Here is a 17,713-nt window from a genome sequence, read left to right as displayed (position 1 = left end):
TGAGATGGGTACAGAGCAGGGTTGGGGACTGTCCCTGATGGAGCAGGTGAGACAGACATTCATTAGAAGTGACAGCAGGGAAGTGAGGGAAGATGATGGAGAAGGTAAGAAACGGGCAGCAGACCCCAGGCTGCACACAGCGGGGACCGACTGCCATTCCTTCTCTGGGATGTGCCAGCAGGATCCCCCCCACGGCACCGGGAGGGCAGGCGAGGCGTCCCGTGCTGCAGCACCCGCGTGTCCGCCGGGGCTGGCCCTGCCTGTGCAGCGGGGCTGGCTGAGCACCGCCGCTGCCCACCGGGGATGTGGCAGCACGCACGGAAGGGGCTCTGAGTGAGCCCATTGCCGCGCCGGCACGGCCCCGGCACGACTCTGGCACGGCCCTGGCACGGCCCCGGCACGGCCCCGGCACGGCCCCGGCACGGCCCCGGCACAGTCCGGCACAGTCCCGGCACAGTCCGGCACAGTCCCGGCACGGCCCCGGCACAGCTTTGGCACGGCTCCGACATAGTCTGGCACGGCCCCGGCACGGCCCCGGCACGGCCCTGGCACAGCCCCGGCACAGTCTGGCACAGTCCCGGCACAGTCTGGCACAGTCCCGGCACAGTCTGGCACAGTCCTGGCACGGCCCCGGCACAGCTCTGGCACAGCCCCGGCACAGCCCCGCGAGCCGGGCCGATGGCACACGGACGCACCGTGCAGAGCCAGCTCTCAGCCCGTCGCAAGCGCGGCCGCGGCCCCCCGGGAGCCCTGGTAGGGGCCGGAGGGTGCGGGGAGCAGCGGCGGGCGGTAAGTGTGAGGCAGACGCAGCGATTGCATTACTGAAGGAGCCCGGGCTGGCAGTGCCGAGCTATCGTCCCTGTAATCCTGTTAGCCAGCAATCTCCATTCCGAAAGAGCTTCATTTCTTTGTGAATATTTGTAAACTAGATATCTAATGGAAAATTATAGGAAAATTATAGTGAAATTCATGACGAAGAAATCCGATTAGCCCTAATTCAATTATGCCATCTTAGCCCACACAGCACATTTCCCATTTTTTTCCCATAAATACCAATGCCAGGGGTCCGGGTAATCAAATAAAATTGAAAATCATCTTCCCATTAAATTCAATTAGCTGCAATTTCTAAAGCCTATCAGAGATTTTAATTACTAAATTATAAAATTCTCCAATGCTAAATTGAAACTAAAAAAATTGCACATCCTTGTATTTCAGAAGAAAAAAACCCAGCAGAAACCTTGAAAAATACCCTTCTCCTCCCATCAGCACCCACGTGAGCACGGGTCTGGGCAGGCTTCACCAGAGAAATGAGTGTGGAGGGACATGAGCCAGGCCTAGGGAGGAAGGTGGCTACCTCTGAGGGAAAGGGCTCGAACATCAGCTGAGATTAAAACCTAAGATCCAGCTCTATTTACAACTCGGTTGGGCTGGAAGAGGGAAGGGGAGAGGCTGGCAATCTCAGCAGTGCCTCTGCTCCTGTTTCCCACACGAGCTCCCGGGTTCCAGCCGGTTCTCCGCGCCCCCGCGCTGCTCTGCCAGGCACTGGTGACAGGGCACGGTGCTCCCGCAGCCGGGAAACAGGAGACTCTCTAGGAGCTGAAACGAGTTTTGCCTGCAAATGGGCTCGGTGAGGCAGTCTCTCGAGTCTCCATGTGCCAAAGCCGGGGCAGGAGAGCTGGTGATGCCCAGAGGGAAGCAGGAGGGCAGATGCTGGCTTTGTGCTTCTGATAAAGCTCCTTGAATAATAGCCATGCAAGCCCGGTCCTGACACTGAATTAAGGGAAGCTGGAGCCCTCAGCAAACTGATTTAGCTGGAAGCACTACTTCAGTGAACACGTGGGATGTTCCAGAGGAGGGGGACGTAATCACCCTTCCCTGATAGCACAGGGAACTCTCGGAGTTCACAGAGGCACCAGGCAGGCAAGCCCATCCCTAAACTGTTCTTTATTCAACAACCAAGCCAAGCAGGCGAACGGGGAACCAACAAAGCCTGTGCCTACAGATGCTCTCTTCCAGCCCTGCTTCTCCAGGGACCAGCGTGGCACAGGGACTGGCGAGGGGCAATTAACTGTGCGAACAAGCAGAGGGAGGGGAAGTGAAGCTCAGCTCTCCAGTCACAATACCTGACCCTCCACGAGTCACTGAGAGAGGATTTTCCAACACTGCCTTTATGCCAGAGAGCACTTCTGCGTGGTACCTTGAAGGGTTTATTCATGCACTGACATAAACGCAGCCAGTTTCTAACGCATCTCCAGCTCTAAACAGGAGCTCAGGCTGCCCCGAACCAGGCCGATACTCGGTTTAATTTACTGGGCGCCCGAAAGTTGCCAGCAGGGAGTTGCCCGCAAACAGAACAACAACAAAAAAGTTAATGATCTGGGCTTTTTCTTTAATAAATAGGCAAACTGGCTGAGCCGGATTGTTGGCTGGGATTCGTCTCCCCTTTATCACCCTGGAGCTTCTGTGACACATTCTCCAAATCATCAGCATTTTGCAATTTGAGGTCGTTACCAAATACTATTTTTTTGCCAAGGAAGGGAGAAAAATAAATTAATAATTAAGAAGCCCAAGCAGGGAGAGGCTGTGGGTTGGATGGCGCTGCCACCTCCGCGGGGATTGCTCAGGCACCTGGCACCCGCCCAGCGCGCACCTCGGTCGCCGGCTCACCCTGGAATGTGGCACTGGCACCCAAGTGCTACTCGATTTTACTATGAATTAATCAAAGTCTCTTCTGCAAACGTCTAACGCTAAATCACCACTGGCTGAGCTTCAAATGCAATTCCCCCGTTCCAGGGATTCGGCGCAAGGAGATTACCAGCTCCAGGTGAAAAGCTGAAGGGGGTTTCCTCTCTGCACATCTCCCGGTTCTCCCAAGGCATCAGCCTCTCCCAGCTGGAAGGAGAATAGATTTCCTGCAACTCTTCTCCCGCTCACAGCAGGTAACCACACAGACATTCAAGATACGCTGGGATAAATCCGCCTGTGCTGCCTGGCTGGAGTGTACTTACACCAAGGGGGAATTTGATGTGACTGTGAGCCAGCACAGCGCTGGGTGTGCCTGTGCCCCCACGATCCCAGAGCTGTGGACGCCCCTCCACACCTGAGGGCGCGTGGGGCTGTGCCCTGTGTGGTCTGGCTGCATGCACGGCCTTGTGGCCACGCGTGTGCGCGGGGCTGTGCGGTCACACGTGGCTGCCGCAGCCAGGGCTACACAGACGTTCTCTGCGGGCGTTCCTGCCCTGTCACTGTGTGCATGTCTCATTTGTCTCCGAACCTGCCGTCCCGAGCACCCTCCCCGTTCCTGGCCAGCCCCCAGAAGAAGGGTTGCCACGGCTGATGCTCTGTGTGGCATCAGCACACGTCCTCACACCGTTCGGCAGACACGGCCCTGCCCTGAGCCATGGGTGAGCTCTACTCCCCTCTCCACACTTTGCCTGTCTCAGAGCCCTCTCGTATTTTCAGTGCTCACCAGACCGTGAATTCACCTTCATACCAGTTACAGGGTTATTTAGCTTCTCCTGACGCTGATAACCACCAAACTTTCACTGGCAGCTCAGCCTTCCCCTGGGAGACACACAGCAGTCCTCTCTCCCGTGCCCACAGTGCCCCCACCCACGCACACCCACCAGGAGCACGGGGACAGGTCCCCAAGCAGGACACAGGGCCTGGGGACACTGCTTACCACCAGCCACAGTCTCTTATCCCCACCCACATCTACAGTGTCAGAAAGAGCAACAGAGCAGAAGAGTTAAAAAACGGATGGAAAGAATGAAATAGAGAAGAGGGGGAGAGAGAGAGAAGAGGAAAAGGATGATAAAGCAAAACCAGTACAACCAGAGAAGGAAAAACCCCCAAGACAGCAGAGAAAGGAGCAGGGAGGGAGGCAGGAAGAGTGCAGGGATATACTGTGGAGTTTTGCCCCTGTACACCCCACAAAGCAACACTCTCCAACATTTGACATTAACATACTCCACAGCTCTCCCTGAAATCTTAGGAATCAACTAGACAGCCCTCGTGCAGCAGCTGGACTAGCTGTGCGTGGGCTGGGGCACTGCTGAGGAGAAATGAGGACGATGAGCCTGTATGGGAAACATGGGACTCCCCCCAGGGTGCCCAAAGGCCGTGGGAGTGCAGAAAGCCCCAAATGGGAGGGTGAAACCTCCGTGCAGAGCCACACACAAGGAAGGTCAGCAGCCTGTCCCTCCTACTGATCCCCTGTCACGAGGAAACCCTCTCTGCTCTCCTTTGCTGGCCCAGAGCCACCTCTGCCACTCTCCCTCCCACTGGCTCGGAGCCATCATTGCCTGTTCCCCCTGCTGCAGACCTGTAAGGCACCTTTTTGCCAGCTTTCCCCTCCCCTGCCACAGCCCCTGTCTCTTGGTATCATGTCTTTGGCCCAGGGCCTCGCTGCTCACCCCTGGCCACGTGGGCTTTGCTCCCTGGTCTCCTGGGCTTTCCCATTCTGACTGAACGATTCCCAGCTGAAGCAAGTGCTGCAGCAACATTTCACTCTGCAACCAAGCATGTGCTGACAGTGAGTGGCATCCCCAGGAGCTCTTGCCTGGCCCCCAGGGCTGTGCAGGGCCACACTCTGCTGACGAGGTGCACAAGTCACTGCACAACTTGTGGGGCCTCTTCCCACCCTGGCTCTGCCCCAAGCTGTCTGCAGCCAGTCACCCATCCCACTGCAGCCATCCCCACCTGCTGTCCTGCACAGCCCCACGGAGCAGCTTGGCCCCCTATCCCAGGAGACAAAATCAAAAAATCCCCCCTCCTTTGGTCCAGAGATTTCACCTCTGCTGGTGTAACAGGGAGCTCAAATTGGGCACTTTCTTATCTTACCACAGCTGTGGAATAGGGACAAACTCAAACATGACTCCTGTCCTTCCTCAAGTGTGCAACAGTACATTCTCACAAGCACAGGCAGTGCACAGGCACATTATATGGAACAGCATGGATCTGGCAAGGGAGCAGGTAGGGGCACAGAGCTGCTCTTGTGCCTGAGGCAGTTGTAGCTGACCCTACCTAACACCAGAGACTGCAACACAGACAGAACTGATGTGACTTTTGGGGTTGTCCCGGGCAGGGCCAGGAGTTGGTTTGATGATCCTTGTGAGTCCCTTCCAACTCAGGATATTCTATGATTCTATGACACTATGAACTGCAAGAGCCCAAAGGGATGAGAACAGGATGGACCAAAGCAGTAGCTCAGGCACAAATTCATCACAGCCAAAGACTTTCCTCACAAGTTCATCACAGCCAGACACTTCCCCCTGTCCTCCAGCTTCCTTGGGATGGTTCCTACCGCTGGAACTTTTGTTGGATTCACGTGGCCACCCAGCACAGGCAGATCTGTGGAAAGACGGCAGAGACACCCCCGCAGCCTCACCTGCCCCGGGAGCACACCCCGGGCTCTGCTTTCCCCGTATCGCCGCGAAAAAAAAATCTCTGTGCAAACAATAGATCAATAGAGCCCCCGCCTCTTCGGAAGGAAAACAAACACCCGGATCACCGCAAATTAGAGAATGTTTCGCTTCACTTCATCCAAACAGGCTGACAATTTTTTTGGGTTGTTGCCACGGCGACAGAATAACACAGCGTTCAGCCTGTTGCAGAACAATCAATTAAGTTAATGCCTCGGAGTGCCTGTTTACCCTTCCATTTAGGAGGTGCTGCTCTCGCTCACTTGCTTTCTCTCTTGCTTGTTTCAAATTTCTCATCCTTTGCTTCCTGCTCCTATTTCTTCTCTATTTAACCTAAAATAAAGTCCATCCCTTCAACTACCTTCTGGCTTCTAAGGAGACTCCCACTTTTTGGCATTATCACCTGGAATAGTTTTTTCCTCTCTCTGACTCCTGTCCTTTCTCCTTTCTTCCTGGAAAAACAAAGAGACTGGGTATTTACCTTTACCTTGCACGGTACAACCCTGTCCCCTCCTTCTGGTGTGCTCAGGAACTTGCAAAGTTTCTAAACATCCCCTGGGCAGAATGAGCACCTTCAAAAGAGGCAAAGTAACTCTGCTTTTAACAAGATGAGGTAACTTTTGAGCTGAAGACCTATGAAGTGATCAGCCACCCTGCCACTGTTGCTGGTTTTCACACGTGAGCCACAACCATAAATGAAGAACCATCTTGTGCTAAAAACTGTTGGAAAAGGAGAACTATAAAAGGGCCTCACAAGGGCCTGCATCTCATCTTGTGGTCCATGTCAAATGAAACTCCTAAATATGTGCTTAAATGACTTTGGCTTCAGTGGAACTCATCCCAGTGCTCAAAGCATTGTGCTGAACTGAGCCTGGGCACCACGGCCAGCAGATTATGGCAGATCCATCATCCCAGTCCTCTAAAATAAAGGATGCCAAAGCATCTCTTGGCTCTGCCCTGGCCACCAGCAGTTTGCCAGGCCTTTCACAGGCTGACATGCTCTTGCCACTGATCATGTGGGTTTATTTCCTGCCTTGCTGGCAGCGTGAGCAGTGACACTTGGCTGTGCAGCTTCACTGCCTGTCTGCAGCCACGTTCCCATCCTTGCCCTGTGAGCAGTGATAACAGCCCTGGGTCTCCCCCAGCCCTCCTGCAGACTCTGCTGCACCGAAAGCACAGCTCTGACATCCTGGGGGGAAATGAGGTACCCAGGAGTGAAAGGATTTATCCAAGGCCAAGCCTGAGATATAATTCAGGGCTTCTATCTCCACATCTCTCTGCACCCTGGTGCTGTCTTCCTCATCAGCACAAAATTCCTATGCTTTTCTCTGGAACCCCAGGAAAGGTGTCTGCTTCCCTCACATCCTCATACACAGGAATTAAAGGACAAGGCAGAGGCAAGCACAATGTGAAAACAGGGAGATTCCATGATACTGTCTTCTCATCCTGCCACCAGCAACAAGTGCCTAAATGTAAGGTGCACATTAATTTAGCATTGAACAGATGGAACAAAACTGCAGGCAAGCAGACAGAGAAGGGGGGTGCTCAGACACAAGGAAAAATTACAGTAATAGGGTCAAATACAACCTCTCCCCGCTTCCCATGCTGGATCCTTTTCCAAGGATTCCATTCTCCCGAGCTAACACCGGAACCCTGCTCATGGGGAGCACCGAGGCTGTGCAGGGGCTGCAGGACCCCCGTGCTGGCAGGTCCCACCAGTGCTCCCTCTCCCCCTCCCTGAGAAGAAGTTGTCAGCAGAACCTGTTGGAGCAGGGGCTCGTTGACTGCTCCCTGTCCATTACAGCACGGATTATAAGCATATTGCACAGTGCTCTCTGCACGGTGCTGGGGAAATCCAATACGCTGAAAGGTTAATGCAATCAATTAGGGTGACAAGGAAGTAGAGTAAAGCCTTCTGAGTAGATGAAAGGGAGAGAGAGATGGAGACAGGGAAAAGCAAAGAGAAGCAGGGGGGAAGGAGCAAAGAGTGGGAGGAGGAGGAGGAGGAAGATGGTATACAAGGCTTGTGCTGCAGACCACAGGGCACTGGTGTGGCATGGACGGGGCTGTGTGATCCACAGAGACGAGGCAGGCCATGGATCCCCAAGGCAGCAGGTTGGCCAGGACTCCCTGTTCTTGGCTCCTCCTTCCCTCTCCTGCAGAACCACAGCTGCCCAGGCTGTCCTGCCTCCAGCCTGCTCCCTGATGCTCTTCACTGGGGGACTGGCAACACTCCCTGTGCCTTTCTTGCCCACCTCCCACAAGGGATGGAAGCAACTGCTTGAGTTCAGAGTTGCTGTGCAAGACAAAGGATCTCAGCAAGCCATGGGGGAGCATAACGGGAGGAGAAACAGGGAACAGGAAGGACAGAGAGAACTTCCTCTGGCATCTCTGTGTAAACCTCCTAGCTAGGCACTGGTCATCACCACCTGCCACATGCCTGCATCTATCCCCTGGTGTTTTTTGGTCTGGCTCTGTGGGATCTCAATCCTGCCAGTCTTTGGGAGCACCTGTAACAGAGGTGAGGTCCTTCTCTTATACTCTTCCAGCCTCCTTCCACATGCATCAGCCTGGGCCCTCCTGCAGGGCCAGAGGACAAACCCCAGCCATGCCCCAGCCGCAGCAGGTTCACCTCTGCCTGCAGACAGTTTGATGAGGGTGCTGAGGCTCTCAGCCCACCAGCACAGCACGGAGATCCCAGTGCTGTAACGTGCATCCTGCTGCTCTGTCCAGCATGGCACAGGCCCTCCCTGGGGCATTCAGCTCAGGGGAGAGCCCTCTCCTTCCCCTCCAGCCCCCTGAACCACTGCTGCCTGGCTGAGCTCCTGCTCTCTGACCCCAGGCAGTGCAGTACTTCATTAACCTGGGCTGGCAGGTCAGCCAGCGCAGCCCCTTCCTACCACAGCTCCTGCCTGTGCACGGCTCGGCCCGGGAGAACGTGACACCGGCTCATTAGGACAAATTATTACTCTATAACCCCTGCCGCAATGTCCCTTAATATGCCTATTTAGCAAGAGACAAGTCCTGGTGGGCTCCTCGGCATTAAAACAACCTCACAAATCACCAGAGGCACAAGCACGGAGATCTCCGCTTCCGGGGGCAGCGGGGAGGGAGCTGTGCCCGGGTGGGTGCTGGAGGGGCACCGAGGCCAGGCTGTTCCCCTGCAGCAAGATGAAGCTCCTGGTGTTGCTGGGGGGATGTTCTGCAGGCAGGGAGTTGCCATCTGGCTGTTGGCTCACTGTGCAGCCAAACACACCCAAGGCTTCAGTACAACGAGGTGATGTTCCCTCGTTGAGAGCTGCTGAGGAAGTATTCTGGGATGCCCATTCAAACTGCTGGGCCTGCTTCCCTCTGCCTTATCCCTGCCTAACTCTGCCCTCAGGACTACCATCAGTGTCATGTTCCATGTGAGACCTACAAGATACGAAGGTTTCCCTGTGACATTCCCAAGTCAGTGCCTGGCTTCCCAAACCCACCCACAACACTAACCCCACCTGCCAAGTCCTTCAGGTTAACCAGCAAAGCCAGAGAGCAAGTTTGGAAGCTGACACTGCTGGCAGGCTCTGTGTGCTGCCTCCCCACGTGAGGCCGTGTTACATTTCAAGGGATAAGCCCATTGCACATGTGAGCAGTGGGCTCACATCTTGTGGGGAGGTCAGGGCTGTCATCTGTCTGGGGCTGATCCAGAGATTACAGAACCACTGCAGTTTTGGGCACAGTGAGTGAGATATCACAGGGGGAGACAGAAACGTGGGCAAATGTCAGAGGATGGCTGCTACCAAACAGCAACAGGGAGCATGAGGAAATCAACCTCCTGACCGGCCTCTGGGAGAGGGAAAAGGGAGAAATAAAACAGCGATTCACGTAACAGAGAGAAGTGGCAGCAGTGCCAGGAGGGAGAGAGTGAGGAGGAAAAGTAATGGAAAGAAAATAAGAAAGTGTGAAAAGTGTGTGATGCCGGGCACAGAGGAGGGGAGGATGAGAGCACAGGGACGGAGAAATGAGGGACCTGGGAGAAAGAGAGAGAGAGAGGGAGGGCGGGAGGCAAAGGAGGAGAAAAGAGCAAGAATAGCCACGCAGCGAGGAGCACGCGGGCGAGGCAGAGCGCTGTAACCAGGGTTGTGAAGCATGAAAAGGGAAGAATCTGCCTGTTCCTTTCAGCGCTCGGAGCATGGCGCTCGGTGGTGACCTACACTGTGCCCGGCTGTGATCACGTTTTCAGGGCCACTGCCTGCCGATCCCAAACAATGATGGGGAGCCTTTGAAGTCAGAGAAAGAAGCCGCAATGTGAACTGGGGACTTTCTTTTTTTTTTTTTCCCCTTCTCCTTCCCCCCCCCCCCATTTTTTTAAGGGCTGGGGGAAGGAGGGAGGAAAAGGAAGGCCCGAAGTGGTGGGGGGAAGGTTGGGGGAGAGGTTGCAAGGACAAAACAGAGAGTTGCTCTCGGTGGGGTGCCTCGAAACGAGAGAGACAAAAAGAAAACAAACAGTTTATGAGTAGGGCACATGCTGCCTGTGTCTGCCTGCCCCGCGCTGCCGGCCCCCTGTGCTCCCAGGGAGGCTTCTGTTCCCCAGCAATGATGGATGGACGCACAGGGCCATTCAGCCCTGCCATGTTACAGCAGCGGTATTTACATAACACTGGCCTTCCACCGGTCACCTCTGACACTGCCCAGCCCGGCCTGGGGCCCCCTCCCACCCCAGCCAGCCCGGGCCCCTCACATGGCCCTGGGACTCAGCCCATGAGCTCCCTGGAACCGGGCGTCAGGGGTCCCCACTGCCGCAGGGATGCTCTGAGTGCAGGCACATCCCAGATCCCAGAGAGCGCTCCCGGCACCTCGGAGGGGATGTCCCACAGGGCAGAGCACTGCCCACCCTCCCCACGGCCACTCCTGCCCTCAGAGCTGCTGAGGTGCCTGGGCAGGGAGAGGAGCAATGGGAGAGGCCAGCCGTGGCAGTGCTGCAGAGGGTACCGAGCAGGGACACAGGGAAGAGGGTGGGAACTCTCCAGGTGACACACAGGGAGCTCAGAAGTACTCCTGGGGCCACAAGGAAGGGCCAGAGAAAGCAGGAACTGCCTTGGCTTGGCAGGGACTTCTCAGTAACCATCATCTGAGGTGGCACAGGGAATCTCTGACCCAGCACATGGAAATGAGGCATTTAAGAGACACAATCACCTTTCATTCCCATGGGTTTTAGGCCTCTAACTCTTATCAGACAAAGATTAAGTGACCATCCAGCTCTAGAAGATCATGAAGCTGGAATTTTTTTGCAGTAAGACAGACCGTGACAGTCTAGCTAAAGAGAAAACCCAGAAAAGTCAGGATTCTGCTGGAGACAGAGCTGCTTCCATCCTACCACCACGGTGCTGCAGTCTGAATAGATAAAACTGTGCCAGAGGAGGAGGAGAACAGGCACATCACCATCTGAATTATGTGGACTGAGCTCAGCAAAACTTCACAGTAGATGGAGACTGCATCCTATTCAGTGAAAGGACCTTATCCATCTCCCCCAGCCCACATGGATGAAGATGAAGCAGTACCCTCTCACCAAAACCCTCACACAGTTTTTTATCTGTAAAGATAGAGGCAGGAGAGCAGATATTGAGGAAAACCCACAGTGACAAAACCAGGTGCCAGAACAATTGGTGTACAAAGACAAAGACAGGATTAGGACACACAGAGGCCATGTCTGCAATAGACCTTCTTCTGTTTCCATCTCTGTAACTAACACTGGTCCAACCCCAGAAGTTCTAGTGCAGACACAGCCACAGTGAGCAGGCCATAAGTGTGAGAGACACGCAGAGGAAAAGAGAACCCAGGAGGGCGTAGTGACATACCCATTGCAGTCTGAAGTCTCTCCTACCTTTCGGAGATTTCAAGGCCTGGTTTCTTGCCTCGTTTTTAGCTCTAAATTCACTTCATTCTGGAACGGGAAGAGAAAGGATCCAGTTAACACACAGGGAATATTTGAGCAAGAGCTAAGGCACAGACAACTCACAACACCTGGGTGAGAACCCAGCTGCAAGCAGGGCCAGCCTGGGATATTCAGACTCCACAAAGGGAACAAAATGCTTTCCTTGCTCCTGGCTGTACCCCACAGTGCCACACACCCCACCAGACACACCGTGCTCTGGCACTTCCCTGTGGAAGAGGCTCCCAAGGAGGCTTGGGAATAATTTCCCATAGAGAGAGCAGCTATTACTGGCCTGAATCCTGCTCTCCAGGTATCAGAGACAGACCTCCTGCTGGCCTGCACCATGCTCTGCCCACATATCCAAGGCTGCCTTCTGCTCCATGTCAAATTTTTCCCTTCCCAATCTTCCTATTTCCTCTGCTGACCCCTCTTTCACAGAGGTTCACCCGTGTGCTAATGCTGAGGCCTCCCTTGCACACCAGTGGGGCACAAGATGATGGGGTGCAGGGCTGGGTCCCAGTGCACTGAACCCCTTTATCCACTCATCTGTGCATTTTCTACCCTGGAGAATCCAGAGAGTGAGGAGGAAAGAGAAAAGGGACAGGGGAAAAAAAAGTCACAGCAAAACACATGAAAAGTAAATTGAATTATTTAAAACCATATGTTCCAAAAATGTGACAGAGCATAAAAGCCGTGCCGTGAGACTTCAGGAGGGGGTTATCCTGCGCAGGAGGAGAGCTCGCGGGAGGGGGAGGATTGATCCACAGCCAGCCAGGGACCTCCCTCTCCCAGAGCCGGGAGGGGGCCGCCAGCACGGGGTGGCTCCACGCACAGTGGTGAGGGTGCTCGGGCTGTTCCTGCAGCCTCTGTTTTGCAGCCCTGCCAAAACAGCTCCCACAACTGCCCGCAGTGGCAGTGCAGTGACAAACTGCCCCGAGGTCACGCACAGCCAGCCGGGGTGGAATCCAGCTCTCCACACGCTCCCTCTCCGGATGCACCAGCGGGTGCCAGGACCCAGCCCCTTGTAGGGACCCTCTTTAGCCCCAGGGAGGGCAGCAGTGAGAGGGACTGGGTTCAGGGGACGCTGTGCTGCCCCTGTGTCCGGGGCGCTGGTGCTCCGTGCGTGTGGCCAGGCTCCTCCCGTCACTCACACTCCAGCACTGCCAAAGATAGATGCCTGGTGTTGGCTGGGACCCAGAGTGGGAAGGAGCTGGTGAGATATCCCAGATGGATGGATGGATGGATGGACACAGAGCGCAGGGAGCCCCTCGGGTGAGGAAGATGCATAACCAGCCTGGCTGTTTCCTTTCCCACTCAAATCCTGGTGCTAACGAGGCTGAGGGCACGGCTGGAGTAACAGCTCCCCCACTTGAGGTGCTTCTCCCACCCTGGCATCCTCGGTCCTTCTGGCTCTCTCTTCCCTTCTCCCACCTTTTTCTTCCCTTTGTTCTTCCTTTCCTCCTTGCTCTTTCCACTGCTTTCTCTGCCACTCTGTCACGCTCTTTTTTCTCTCCCTCCCTTTTGTTCTCGCCCCTTTTCCCGAGCTCTCTGCCTGTAACTCTCTCTGCCTTCCTGCCTTCACTCCCTCGCCCCTGCTCACGGTCAGTTCTTGGGTTTGAGTTTTTAATTGTTTTTTTTTTTTCTTACTCCTCTTCTTTCGGCCGCAGCTTATCAATGATGCAAGAGGAATAACGCCAATTTACTTAGAATGTGTAATCCCCAAATCAGATTGGGGGATTGTATGAGGCAATATGACCTTGCATATGTCTCCATTAAAGCCAGCCAGGCCTCCTCTTGTATTCTGTGTTCCCAGTACATATTTAGACAGATAACGCTAATTGTACTTGACATGTCCTCTTAAGGATGGACTCTTCCCTCCCCCAGCTCTGCTTCCCTGCCTGACAATGTGCCAGAGCCCAGCCCGCTCGCTGGCAGCATGGCATGGCACGGCACCTGCGGGGCTGTCCGGCCGGGTGGGCGCCTGGCACAGCCCCCGTGTTCAGCCCTGCTCCGGGAACGCCGGACGGACACCCCGGCACTGCCCGGCTCCGCATGGGGAGGGGGCCGGGGAGGGCAAGGAGCAGGGGGAGCTCTGCTGGGACATAGTTAATCTGAGATTACACACTGTTACTGTGTCAATCGTGGATTCTCCAGGAAAAAAGCCGTCAGACAAAGAGAGGAGACTTGCTCGCCATGACCAGCTTTGAAGGCTCCCTCCTTTCCAACGAAGGGCTTCCACCCCGCACCTCTCAGCCCCCACACATGCTTTGGATAAATATTTATATCTGGCTACTGGACACCAGCTCCAGCTTCTAGGGATCATCACTGGAAAATGATAAAATCCTAGAACTGCTTGGGTTGGAAGGAACCTTTAAAGGTCATGTAGTCCAACCTCCTGCCATGGGCAGGGACACCTTCCACTATCCCAGGTTGCTCCAAGCCCCATCCAACCTGGCCTTGGACACCTCCAGGGATGGGGCAGCCACAGCTTCTCTGGGCAACATGTGCCAGGGCCTCACCACCTTCACTGTAACCATTTTCTTCCTTAAATCTAGGCTAAACTGTCCCTCTTTTAGTTTAAAATCATCACCACAATCACTACAGGCCCCACTAAAAAGTTTGTCTCTGTCTTTCTTATAAGCCCCCCCCAGAAGCACTGAAAGGCTGCCTCTTCCCCGTGCCTGCTGTACACTGCTGCTCCAGAGCAGGCAAGCAGGACGCAGGAGGAGGAGGGGAGCTTATTCCAAGGAAACCAATGGATCCAAACTCTTCGCCAAAGTGGACTCAGATTTTTTTTTTCCCCTTGACACAACATCCTAATTCGACTTTTTCAGTATCTTTCCTTCAACAACCTTTTTTCCTTCCTCCCCTTCCTACCCGGCAACTGCGCATTTATTAATTCATGAGGCACTAATTAGTTCTTTGTTTAATTTTGTGTTAAACAGACTGACCGGAATGATAACGACTTGCAGCGTTGCATTACGGTCCCCAACCGCCCCTGTTTTCTGACAACAAGGGAGCGCAGTGAGACTGGCGTGATGAACCCCAATTCCCACTCCAGTTGCACTTCATTAAGTCAAAATGTGACAAGAAGCTTAGAGAGCAACTTTCAGATCGGATCGCACATAACAATTGGGCAGGAAACTTTCCGAGGGGGAAGCGGGAGCGGCACTGGCGGCGGAGGCTGGCACCGCGCAATTCCCGGCGGGCTGCCTTAAAGGAGCCGGCTCAGGCTGCCGGCCCAGCAGCACTCGGGGCACGTGCTGCCAGCCAGGGGTGCCAGGGGAGGAAGAGGAGAGGAAGGGCAGCAAGCCAAGCCAAAGGCACGGCAGGGAAGGACAGGAGGCATTGCTGCTTCCCACTCCTCTGGGTTTCCTTCGCATCGATGGGTTGTGTTGGCAGCCGCAGAGCCCAGGTGGGACAATCCCTCAGTGGGTCACTCCGGAGCTCCGAGGGCATCTTTAGGCACCTTCAGGTCCGTGCCTCAGTTTCCCTCCTGTAGCTCTGCAGTGAAACAGCTGGTGACCCTCAGCTGCTCTTCAATTGTCAACAACTACATGATTATCACAGAGCCCCGAAACTGCAAAGGGGGAGGTTGAATACTGGCACTCACGTTGCTAAAACCAGAAGGGAAAGGATGGCTTGGACACCAGGGAGAGAGATGGCTGCTCTCCCAGGGAGGGAGCTGTGCCTTCATTCAACTTTGTACAGTGCTTGGCGCTCCAGTGGCACTACCAAGTTTTGGAACTGTCCTGATCAGCCTGGTATGAGCAATAAACTTGGTAAGCCACGAAGCAAGCACCCAGCACCCTGCACTCAGCCCTGTGGGTGGGAACCCAGACACCCCAGTGGTGCCCATCCCTGAACTCTGCTGAGTGCCACAGGGTTTGGGTGTGTGGTCATACATCCAGCCTGGCCCAAGCATCACCTGGCAAAAAGTTCCTGAGCATCACTTACTCCTCAGCACTGGCCAACAAGGGACTGACAAATAAATGACATGGATCTGTCCCAGCCTTGCTGCTACATGAAAGTGTACATTGTGGCCACCTCCTTGAGCCCCTTTTGGCTCACTGAAGGGCAGAGAAATGTAAACAGCCTAGAAGAAAATGTAGAGGGTCTTAAAACACCCCCTGAGATGATGGGTGTGTGTGAAAAGGAAAAGGAGACTTCCCAAGTGCACAGAACAAGGAAGTTTTGCTACAAATCAAATATATCTTCTGCTACTGCATGGACATCAGCTCTGGGAATAAGGCAAGATCACCTAAAAGTGAAATTAGCTGTGAGGTCTCAATGCCTTTTGTAGCAGCTATTTTTCCACACTTCTCCTCATCCCTCTCCCTCTCTCCTCAAGACAGGAAGACTCACCCTCACCTTGTTCTGCAGAGGCCCAAAGGTCAGCTAAGGTCCAGAACACTGGTGAAGGCATGAGGGCCTCTCTGAGGGTTCATCAGGACTGGGCAGGGACACTGGAGCCGTGTGGGAGTGCAGAGCCCTGTGTCCTGGGCAGGGCAGGGCAGAGGAGGGGCCCCTGTGGCCGCAGCCCCCGAGCCTCACGGGATGCCCACACAGCAGCAGCCGGTCCGTGCACTGTCAGTGTTTGCACCTGAGTGAGCTCCAACCACACGAGTCTGTGGGAAAGGGGCCAGGCTGCAGCAAGGTATCACAGCATGGTGTTTGCCAGTACACTCACAGCTGAACAACACACAGATCTGAGAGCAGACGTGTTTGTGCTGGCTTCCATCTTTCATGAATCTGGAATGCAGCAGGGACCTCTGTGACTGACAAAAAGGCTGTTCCTCCATGACAGAAATCCCAGGAAGACAGCACATCCCTCTGATTTCAGTTCTACGTGAGCTCTGGATCCCATAAAAAGGCAAATGTAGGTATTAACACTCAGCTGGAGGGTTGGACTGGTTGTCCAGTAAGGGCAGAAGCACCCATTTAACACCTGAAGGAGGGACAACTGAGAAGAACAAGAAACACACCCCGCTGCCACCAGCCTAACAAGCCTTCTTGGTTTGCAGAAGGGCTGGAATATCCTGGCTGCTGTATAGCTCCAGCTGCGCAGTCCCACCCAACTATCATCTCCTGCCAATCTTGGGCTGCCCAGGGAAAAAGGTATGGGCTGAAGGAGAGGAAAGGGAACCCTTTCTTGGCTGCCATTGCAAGGCAATACCAGCAGTGCAACACAAACCAACTCCATCCACACTTGTAGGGCTACACAGCTGCCAGTGGTCCCTGCAAAGTTTTGTGCTGAGAATTAACAAGCATCCCAAATAGGTCATGGTCTGCCCCTTCTTCCTAAAACAACACGCTGAAATGTCCTAGACTCCATCCCCAATCCTCTTTAACCAGGAAAACTCTCCTCCCAGGATTATGGGCCCACTGCCCCCCTTCTCTTCCCCTCCATCTGGCTGGGAGCAGCCTGGGACCGAGCGCTCTTCCCAGCCCTGGGAGAACCCTGCAGTTTCTCTCTCATAAAAAAGAAAAATGGGAGCTATAAAAAAAAAGCAAAGAAAAGAAAAGCAAAGCAAAGGGAAAGCACTGCGAAGGAGGAAAAGAGCAAAGCCCCCCTTCCCTTCCACCCTGTCCCCATTACCTGCCTTCAGCTCCGGGTAGAGCTGCTGCTCCTCTGCCTGAGCACTCCCCTCGGCACAGTGCTCCCCGGGGACATCCTGCCCTGCCTCTCACCCTGGCCCCTCTGCTCAAACCTGTTGAGCAGAGCCCGGCTCAATAAAGGTGATGCAAAAAGGAGGAGGAAAACCAGCACTGGGCAGTAGAAAAGGGACAGGGGCCATCATGGAGGTAACCCTGCAGCTCAGAGTGCTGGAGCAAGGGACAGAGGGACAGGGACAGCACCACTGCCCGTCCCAGCTTCCCAGCACTGATGGCACTTGGGACCAGGAAAGAACTCGGCCCCCCACCTCCCAGCACAGCTACAGCCCAGCCCAGCACAGCAGGAGTGGAGCGCCAAGGGGGGATCCCGAGGATTTCACCTCCCGCCACTGCTTCTGTAAAGCGCAGCAGTCCCCAAACTTGGCATTAGGCAGCCCTGGGCTGGTTCCTGCTAATTTGCTGTCAGGCTGCCTAAGCAAACCAATTAAAACTAATCATTAATTATAAAAAAGAGAGAAAGAAAAAGACCCTGCACGAACGGAGAACTGGAAAGGGCATGGGGAAAAGAAGGGCAGGAGGTGGCAGAGTGACAGAAGAGAACTTGAGAAAGGCGGGGAGGGGAAAGGGGGGGAAGAAAAGGGTTTTAAAACCCCAGGTGCAGAGCCTGGGATGAAGGCAGCAGAAGGGCAAGTGGTCTCCCAGGGCAGGGTGGGGAGAAGTCAGGGAAGCAAGGAGGACCCGAGGAAAAGGGAAAAGGCGA

The 17,713-nt window shown here is 54.6% G+C and overlaps 1 protein-coding gene across 8 annotated transcripts in view; it reads right to left on the bottom strand.

Moving 5' to 3' along the window:
* The window catches only part of CASZ1 (castor zinc finger 1), a 277,948-nt gene that overhangs the window by 93,622 nt on the left and 166,613 nt on the right, over window positions 1–17,713 (bottom strand). For 6 of the 8 annotated variants that reach the window (XM_032708904.1, XM_032708910.1, XM_032708906.1 and 3 more), the window contains one exon: window positions 11,261–11,346. Coding sequence is in view for 1 of the 8 variants with exons in the window: in XM_032708910.1 (XP_032564801.1) it covers window positions 11,261–11,264 (4 nt within the window). In the remaining 7 variants the exon portion in view is untranslated. The remainder of the gene's footprint in view (window positions 1–11,260; window positions 11,347–17,713) is intronic. The other 2 variants (XM_032708905.1, XM_032708911.1) reach the window with 1 other exon arrangement.

Source organism: Chiroxiphia lanceolata, chromosome 22 (assembly GCF_009829145.1).
Source record: "Chiroxiphia lanceolata isolate bChiLan1 chromosome 22, bChiLan1.pri, whole genome shotgun sequence".
Lineage (NCBI taxonomy): Eukaryota > Metazoa > Chordata > Aves > Passeriformes > Pipridae > Chiroxiphia > Chiroxiphia lanceolata.
Note: the sequence above shows the minus strand (reverse complement) of the source record. Positions and strands in the feature narration are given on the sequence as shown.